Raw genomic sequence first — 9,709 nt, forward strand, 5'->3', positions numbered from 1 at the left:
GTCAGATTTTCTTTGTTCTTTTCATATTCTATATATAAAACAATTATATATATATATATAGTATATTATAATACAAAATATGTGTATATATTATATATTTTTTTCAGTCACTTAAGGAACCGCAAAACTAATTTTGTGGTAAAGTTCTGCACAATTCATGTGGTTTGTTTCTAAGTCAGATCAGGATAAAAAATTCCAGCTTATGATTTTTTACTAAGTGTTCAAATGAAAAGCTAACTGGGACTAAATGGCCAACATGGTGGAAAACTTCAGTAGAGGCTAAAAAGACGTTAGATAAACTGAATGCAGTTGACAAAAACTTCAACTCCATGATGATCAAAACATTTATGAAATGTGTTTTTTTTACTGATAATAAAAGAGTTATAAAGTATGTTTTCTTGTGATGGGATCTTCTGTATAGCTCTTATCAGAAATAGTTTCTTTACTTGATGTAGAAAGATCATATGGTTGTTAGGGAATAAATTCTCATCGTGATGAAAGTTAGTCTCAGTTTGCATTAACTGAGCATTGTTAGCGTGTTAACAGAAACTGAAAATGTTAATATTTTTATCATTTTATCCTCTTTCTGAAATTACCTGCCTTAGGATAAAAGATGAAATTTAGCTACTGTGCTAATTCCAGACTACTTACTTACTAAATTCTACTAATGTGACAAATATGTGCTGCACTATTAAAATAAGGACAGAACATATTACACAATCTTCCAGGTATACAGGTCCTTTTGTGCTTTATTGTTTTTTTCTTTCTCCACCTGGTTAATGAATAATATTAAAACGACCGTCAGCTGGTTTGAATATTCACATATTCAAATGTAGCTGCTGTTTAAAGAGCTGCTATAGAAACACATCAGTTTAGACTGAGGAAGCTTTTCAGCTGAACATTGAGAGACGACATCCCACATACTGAGGAAACAAGGAACCAGATGTAAGTTTCAGATACGTTTATGTTTTTTGTTGTTTCTACTTATATGAACTGAAAAGTTGAGTTGAGTGTCTCCTGTCTGTCTCCGTCTCTCTGCTCTCATTGTTTCTCTGTCCAGTGGAGGGAGAGCTGCAGCTTTTCACTGTTTAAATGTTCTTCATCCAACAGAGACAAACTGCTGGAGGAAAATAATTCATCTGACAGCAAAGATGCAGTGGAGTCTGATTCTGCTCTTCCTGATGGGTAAGTTGATCTGAAACACAACTAGACTCTCTGGTTTCTGTCACGTTAGAGACTCAGCTAGATTCAGAAGAGATTAATTTTCCATTGATCACACAGTAAGAAACAATAAGAATGATCCAAAACAATTACAATGTTATGAGGTGGACATTACCCATTTTGTTATTATTTTGTATTAAATACATTATTATGTTTTACGTTAGTAGGTCAGTGTTGCTTCATTGACTGTCAGCTCTATCAGTTTCACTACATTAATAAGGAAAAGACCTGGACTGAAGCTCAGCAGTACTGCAGAGAGAATCACACTGACCTGGCCACAGTGACTAACATGAAGGACATGAAGAGACTCATCAACATCTCATCTGGATATCAGAGGGGAGCTTGGATTGGTCTGAACAGTAAAGCAGAATTTACCAGAACATGGCACTGGTCTCTGCCTGAACTGGAGTTCAGTGAAAGTGAGACCAACTGGGTCAAAAGAGAACCAAATGATAAAAGAAATCAAGGATCTGAGAATTGTGGGATTCTGAATAAAAATATGTCATGGGAAGATACTAGTTGCTCTAATCCAAGAGCTTTCCTCTGCTATGATGGTGAGTACTAATAAAATCCAGAATGTAAAATCTGTAAGTGATCTAATAAAACGATCTGGATTAAATGTTTTGGGGTTTTTTCCCAACATTTTGATAAAAATCTTTCTTTCAAATATGATAGAGTGGAACAAAACCATCCAACTCAACCTAATAGACACATTTGTTAGAGTCTCTGACAATGACCTTATATTATGCTTATCTAAAAAAATCTGAACTGTGACAAATATTCTTCTGTTTACTCCACAGAAACTAATAAAACCCATAAATATCACCTGATTAAAGACAAGAAGACCTGGCTGGAAGCTCAGAGTTACTGCAGAGAGAAACACACAGACCTGATCAGTGGAACGAAGCAACTACAGGATGAAGAAGTGAAGAAATTGATGAACTCTTCAGATCGTTCAGCATACTTTGGTTTATTCAGAGACAACTGGAGGTGGTCAGATGGAAGCAGTTCCTCTTTCAGACACTGGAATAATGACTTTAACAGTCAACATGAAAACAGTCATCGATGTGCTGCTACTGGTGTTGGTGCAGGCAGATGGAATACTGACGCCTGTAATCTGGATAAACCTTTCATCTGTTATGATGGTGAGTTTTTATGACAGATTTCCTTTTACAAAATACCTTTAAATGTAACTTTAGTTCTAAAAACGATCTAAAACAAACCCTTGTCTTTATTATTGTACAGTGTTTATATCGAAAAGCTTTTTTTTTTAACACTTGGGAAATCTGTTTAAAATATTGATCTCACATTTACATTGTTGAGACTTTAAAGCTGCATTAATAATTCATAGAGACATACTCAAATCACACACAAACGTTCATTTTATCTTTTAAAATCTTGCATGCCCAGCATCTGGTTCAGAATGAAGCTGACTCTGATGAAGAGACGTTTTGTGTTTAAAGTGTTTTTTGCAGTGGATAATGTGATCCTAGTCAAAGAGAAGATGAACTGGGAGGACGCCTTGTACTACTGCAGAGATCATCACCATGACCTGGTCACCATCACCAACATGGATGATCAGAGATGGATCCAGGAGAAAGTCAAGAAGGCATCGACTGATCATGTCTGGATGGGTCTGCGCTACACCTGCACTCTGGATTTCTGGTTCTGGGTCAGTGATGAGGTGGTCATCTATCAGAACTGGGCCGATGGTGAACCGACGGACGACTGTGACATGTCTGGAGCCATGGAGACGGGAGGAAGACATCAGTGGAGGAAGAAAAATGATCTTGAAGAGTTTAATTTTCTTTGTACTAAGGATTAAGCACTGCTTTCTCCTCCACTCATTAAATTGATTTTTTTCTTTTTTTTAAATTCATGTCAAACAATTAATTGGAGTATAAAGTATCTTTTTAGACCAAAGTTCGCGTAGCTCTGAAGTCTCTGAAGATTTTAAGATTTCATTTCTCTGCATAGCTTCTCCTATTGTGGCCAGGTAGATGTAACATGCTAAACCTGGTGATTTAAATTGTGTTTTTGTTCGATTTATGATGTTAATGAATAGAAATGTTGCACCACGCTGCAGTCTCGTCTCCTGTGTTTCAGCTGACATCTGACATATTGTTATACGTGAAAAAATTAAGATGAATAAGTAAAATAAAACAACCCTTCACTGTGTTGGATTAACATTTGCTCCATTCATCTTGTATACCAGCTTTGTTGAGCAGAGTCCAGGGCAGCTGGTGTCTATCTCCGTCTGCCATTGATTGAGACAGGCAGCCAGTCAATCAGAGTAATTCTTATTCCTCCAATAGAAAATAAAACCTTCTAAAAAAAACAAAACGTTGTGGTGTTGATGTGTGGATGGTTTCACCTGGTTCACTCCTCTGATGAAGGATCAAAACCGAACAATAAAGTTGATGTTCTGTGAAAAACAAGAATGAGCTTCCACTGCCCTGAGACTGTATGGTATAAATATAGTCTAAGGTAGAAATAATTCAGTTTACATAAAACAAAGAGACAACACATATTGAACATTTACATGTAGATACATCATCATAGCCAAACGGCTACTTTCCATCTCTAGTCCCACAGGTAGAGGCTGGTGCTAATAATAATAATAATAATAATAATAATAATAATAATAATAATAATAATAATAATAATAATAATAATAATAATAATATAAAAAGAAACACAAGAAAATAATAAGAAAAAGAACAATTAACTCTACTACAGTAAAAGTGAATTAAAATGTCTAGAATAGACAATAAAACCAAATGGAACATGTTGAAACATAGTCAAGCTAATTTGGCCTTCCAGGCTCCCATACATTTTCTTCCAGGATTGATTTTCTCTGAACTCTGACCAGCTGCCATGTCCCTGCTGGAAAAAAAAAAAAAGCATCACCATAGCAACACTCACTTCACTTCATTTCGGTTTATTTACATACGACTCCTGAATTTATTTTCTAGCTCTGGAAGTAAAAATGTTCTTCTACCATTTTTTTTTCTCTTCAACCTGGTATAATTATGTTTTTTGTTCTATCTTGCATTTCAAAATATTTAACCTTAGTTAGTTTTACTCAACTTTCACATGACGTGGCTCTTGTTCAAGTCATATAATCTTTATGAGTATATGACTTTTAGTGCATCAGGCGAAGCTTCTTCTTTAGGAACATTTGCATGACTCTGTTATGTGTTTATCATAAAACATCCAGGCGCTACACCTACACACTCTTTGGTTCTGCTTTCCGCTTAGCTCAAAATAACACAGTGAATAAACTAACAAGTAGTAACAAGGTTAGAAATTGTTTCTATTCTCCTCAGGATGAATTTGAAAATAGATCCTCCACTTCTAATGAAACCAAAAAAACTTTTGTGTAATGCACTGATATAATGTTTTCATAGAAACATGTCCTGTTTGAATACTCAAATCTTGATGGTTACTATGTTTTTTTTTTCTATGTTCATTTTATTTTAAATGTTAGGCAAAACTCACACTTTGCACATTTTTGTTCTTCCTTTGGATTTTTGCTGCTTCTAAAAAAACTACTACTAAAAAAAAAGAAAATCGGCATTAAGTTGTTCTTTTTAGTGTCTGGAAAATAACCCGTTTCAATAACCTCTGAAATTCAATGTCACAAATATGCAGGCACTGCCCCTCACCTAGTAACCCCAGTGAAGCGTAGCCCGTCACCTAGCAACCCACGCTGAGCTCCAGGATGGTATGGGTCAGCTGGTTTTACCGCTGTGCAATGGCTGCTGGAAAAGACACGTGTTTTGTTGTTGACTTACCCTCCAGAAACCGCTCACTGCATTTTTGTTGGTTGTGTAGGAGGCTCCGCTAATGCTTTTCAAAACTGTATAATTGCTCAAGTGTTTTCAGCCATTTTCACTTGTGAGTGCTAACGAGGAAGGCGTTTTGGTGAAAAATGTGCAAATCTATACCTTGTTGACGATACCAGCTGGTAGTGAAACTTGTCCCATACCGACGTGGGCTGAAAGGCCGCAATGCGAGAAGCAAGCCATTACTCCAAAACACCAACACCAAGAAGCTACATTGTAGCAGATACACACGGGGACAAAGACATTCGTTTATGGAGACATGTCCTGTGTTCTGATTAAACTAGTGTGGAACTGTTTTCCTTTAATGACCATTGTTACATTTTCAGCATAAAGAGAGACACTATAAAGCCTGGGAACAACACCGTTCCAAATGTGTAGTATGGGAGTGGCTGTATCGTGTTGTGGGGCTGTTTTACTGTAGGAGGAACTGCTGCATTTCACAAAATACCTAGAATCCTGCCTAAGTTACACCAGTTCTGTTAGGACGAATAGTGGCTCTTTTGTGCCTGTTTATGTGAACTTCTGTTTTCAATTGTATATCTAGCTCATACCATCTATGAGCATGAAAAAAGCCATTTGAACTTTAACTCCTCTAGGCAATGGTGGAATGTTTTAACCTTTTACCTAATCTGATCTTTCCTGTTGGTGACTCATGTCAGCCAAGTCTCCCTTGACGTCACTTGTGTCATGCACTGCAAGAAAAACAAACGTATTTGAGAGAGCCATAAGGAAAAGCATAAAGTTTATTTCATTATCAAAGTCTTTATCTTTCAAGCACCTTTAGTGCTTTAACAGAATCTAATAATTAACTCTCAAATGTGGATAAATAGGTTTCCTTTCAACAGCCTTGAACTGGATTTGTAAATAAGGTCAACACAAATAAGGTGAGGACAATCAGATTCAGGTTACTGAGACCACAGTGACCTAAATCACTGGTCACTGTGACAAAACAGAGGACCGCCACAGAGATCCTCTGTGACGGATCTTCTAGAGAGCCAACTCAGGATCTTTAGAAGAGAAGGCAGAAAGCCACCGTGAGGGCCCTCGAGGAGACCAGCAGGAAGTGAGAAGAAGGTTGTCGCCCTTAAGGTCCCCATAACTTAGATGATCTCATCATCTGAGTTAATAAAATCGCCTCTCATTAATTTAGAAGTATGACAAAAAATGTTCTTAGAAAGGCATCTGCCGGCCAAATTGACACCAGGCTTGGGTGGAACTATTTTGACCCAAGCCTGGTGTAGCAATAGTTGGGGCAATGGTAGGTCGCGTTAGGAGCATTTCCTGCAAATGGTGGATCACCGGTTCTATTCCCGCTTAGTCCGCTCTCGTTTTTGTGTCCTTTGGATAAGACACTTCACCCGTCTTGTCAGTTGATGTTGCCTGACTCACACTGGTAAAGTGTGAATCTCACTATTCTTGGCTTTCCATCACGATAGGGTTTATAAGAAACCATTCTAACCTTTAACTTAGGCCTATCAAAAGACAGGGATATGTGACAAGTCTTTGTCACCCATACTTCCTTACTGAAAACAAAAAATACCACAAAGCAGTAGGGTTTGGATGTGAGACGATGGGCTTTGCAAGCATACAAATACAAAGGTCATGCAAATAGAAGCTGCTACTTCTGTTTGCATCATTGCTTTGGTTTGTCTGCTTTGGTGCCAAATGGCTCTAATTTATTGAGGTTAACCATGCAAAACGGTAAACATGCACTTCTACTACTATCTTAGTCAGTGTTTTTTTAAGCAAAGCTTCTCTGGCACATGTAGGCACAGGAAACTCACGTGCTCAATATCTATACTGCCTGTAGTATTATTAAGTAGCAGACTCTGAACTTTCAGGTTAGTCATAAAAGGTCTGAACAACAAAGACATTTGAGAGAGCCACACGGAAGAGCATAAAGTTTATTCTGTAATAAACGTTATGCTTTGGTATGAAGACACGTTCTGTCCAACATTGGAGGCCATTACAGCCCAGTGATAAGCAGCTTTAATATTTTTAACAGAATCTAATAATTAACTAAAACGTGTATAAATAGGTCACTTTTCACAGTCCTCCTAAAGAAGACGCACACAAATCAAAGAAGAATGGGGTTTCCACCAGTGATGCTTCTCATGTGTCTGGTTGTTGGGCTGTCCACCTGCCGGGCAGAAGGTGAAGACAATCAGATTCGGGTCACTGAGACCACAGAGGAAGAGCAGGAGAATCATCTGACAGAGAGGGTCGCAGAGGACACAGAAACCCCCGATCAAGATCTTCAGACGGTAACAGTCGAGGCATCCAACTCGGGATCCCCAGAGAAAGGATGCGAGCCAAACATCTACATGGTACTGAAGGAGCTGGGAGCTCTGCAAGAGAGGCAGAAAGCCACTGTGAGCGCCCTGGAGGAAACCAACAGGAAGCTGGAAGCCAGTGAGAAGAAGATCGACGTCCTTAACAGCTCTCTGACAGAGATGAGGAGAACTTATCAAGGTAGCGGAAAATGACATCCATTTGAAATCATTTTAGAAATTTGTTTGCCACAAATTGCAAAAACACTGTGGCTTTCAGCTTTCTTTTTCCACTTATGTTTGTTGACATAACAGCAAAGTTTCAATGGCCCATTCATCTTACTCTCTAAATGTGCACTAAAATATTATTGTGGGCCATAGATATAAGGGAAACAATAAGTTATTAAAACTATTTTGTGTTTACACCACTCTAACCTTTAGTTAGAAGACAATGTGAGTCGTGTAGATGCTTTTGATCAATAATATCCTGTCTCTGTTTCAATACTTCAAAATAAACACATGATTATTAAAGAGTCATTGATGTTTATGGTTGAAAAAACATCTCAAATTCCACAGTAGTATTACTGGTGTTGAACAGTTAATTACACTTTGAGAGAGAATCCCTGTTAATCTGCTGCTTGTAATCTCCAAATTGCAAAGATGTTTTCTGACTTATTTTTTCTGTTTTCTTCACTGTGTTTAAACATCAGGACACCAGGTTGCATTTTCTGCAGCGCTACCAAAAGATGGGACCATAGGTCCCGTGAATGTTCTTTACCCTCTGGTCTACAAACACGTTCTGTCCAACATCGGAGGCCATTACAGCCCAGTGACAGGTCAGTGTTTGTCTTTCTGTTTCATCCATTGCTATGTACATGTACAAAACATGTTTTCTGCAAGTGAAGACGCTGCAAGATATGACTGAAGGGGTTACTCAAACTTAAGGATTTGTAGTTGGCAAACAACAAGAAAGAGCTTTTGTTTTTCAACTCGACGTAAAATTATGGAAGAAGTTAAATGAGTTAAAACAAAGAAAAGGTTTAATACAATTTAAAAGGAAATATAAGGAGGTCATTTTCAAAAGATGTAGAAATATGGGTGGGACTTAGCAATGATGGTGAACGTAAGTTGAGGCACATGAGTGTGTGTGGTTATGGATGTACATATTCAGACATATTTAAACCCAGATAAAATTAATTTATCTATGTTTGTTTAATTTCTTATCTGTTATTATTATTTAAAATTAAGGGCGCATCTGAAAATATGATATGAGTTTATGGGATAGGAGTTCATAAGTTTCTTACTTCTTCCTAATCCCTTTTAAGCATGTTAAGCTTATTGTGGTACAAAATATGTGTCTTTTGCACTCCTTGTTCATGTGTTATTTTATACTTCTATCATGTTAGAAATAAATAAATAAAAATAGATAGATAAAATACATCTTTGAATAGAAAGCCATTGTTTTTAAACCCAAGAGATCTCATTTCAACAAGTTTTTTCCCCCATTATCTTAAAAGATGATGGTTCTTCTTGCAGCAGATTTATCTCTGATTGCTTTTCTTATTTTCCTCTGCAGGATACTTTACAGCACCAGTGAGAGGAATTTATTACTTTTCCTTTTATTCATTTTGTTGGGCGGGTGATGGAACCTCTGGAGGAAGTCTTTACCGAAATGAAAATCAAGTTGTGTCATGGTACGGTTACACTAAAACTGCCCCCGTCTCTGGCTCTAACAGCGCCATCTTGCTGCTGCAAGCAGGAGACATGGTCAACGTCCGCCTCTGGGACGGGAGGAAAATAAGTGATAATGTTAACAAGTACTCCACATTCAGTGGATTCTTACTGTCACCAATGTAAACATTTAGAAAACAGAAACGGCTTTTTGTGTGGAAATTGTAAATATTTTTTCTACTGTCACTTTCAGACAACTTCAGATTAATATGTTCTTATACATTTTAGGTGACAATACACCTTTGCAATACATGTATCATTACCCAATTAAATATACATTCATCGTTTGAAACTAAAATTTGAAACTGAAATTTGCATTAATTGTCCAGCTTCTAAGAAAATGTGTATCATCATAAATAGTAGAGAAATGAAACAAGATAGTGAAACTTTTAGTCTCTATATTCCATAACAACATTTTCTGTAAATAAAGAACATTTGCAAAACAACTGTTGTTTTTTTTTCCTGTCACTTTAAACAGAAAATACTATGTGTGTTTTGTGATAAGTTAATAACTCACCTGCAAACACAATGAGGTTTGAATGTTTGTTTAACTATTACGGAAAAGTGAGAATTTGACTGTACATTACAGTGATAAACAGTTAATAAAATTCTGTATATGAAGTATTTGTAGTTAAATAC

At 36.9% G+C, this 9,709-nt stretch overlaps 2 protein-coding genes across 6 annotated transcripts; both read left to right on the forward strand.

The window, feature by feature from the left end:
- The first annotated feature begins 868 nt into the window (after positions 1–868).
- On the forward strand, positions 869–3,525 carry LOC111611072 (C-type mannose receptor 2-like). Of its 5 annotated transcripts, none has more exons than XM_023346694.1 (5): positions 869–945; positions 1,111–1,185; positions 1,386–1,775; positions 2,022–2,366; positions 2,685–3,525. In XM_023346694.1, exons 2-5 carry the CDS (start codon positions 1,152–1,154, stop codon positions 3,044–3,046), a joined length of 1,131 nt encoding a protein of 376 aa, XP_023202462.1. In that variant the 5' UTR covers positions 869–945; positions 1,111–1,151; the 3' UTR covers positions 3,047–3,525. The 5 variants fall into 5 exon arrangements, with proteins under 5 accessions (XP_023202462.1, XP_023202464.1, XP_023202463.1 ...); XM_023346696.1 differs by having other exon boundaries at positions 1,389–1,775; XM_023346695.1 differs by lacking the exon at positions 869–945 and having other exon boundaries at positions 1,035–1,185.
- A 3,449-nt stretch (positions 3,526–6,974) lies between these two features.
- LOC106700089 (complement C1q-like protein 2) lies at positions 6,975–9,516 on the forward strand. Its single transcript, XM_014474086.2, has 3 exons — positions 6,975–7,541; positions 8,050–8,175; positions 8,916–9,516. The coding sequence occupies exons 1-3, from the start codon at positions 7,157–7,159 to the stop codon at positions 9,194–9,196; spliced, it is 792 nt and encodes a 263-aa protein (XP_014329572.1). The 5' UTR covers positions 6,975–7,156; the 3' UTR covers positions 9,197–9,516.
- The last annotated feature ends 193 nt before the right edge of the window (positions 9,517–9,709 follow it).

Source organism: Xiphophorus maculatus, chromosome 14, assembly GCF_002775205.1.
Source record: "Xiphophorus maculatus strain JP 163 A chromosome 14, X_maculatus-5.0-male, whole genome shotgun sequence".
Lineage (NCBI taxonomy): Eukaryota > Metazoa > Chordata > Actinopteri > Cyprinodontiformes > Poeciliidae > Xiphophorus > Xiphophorus maculatus.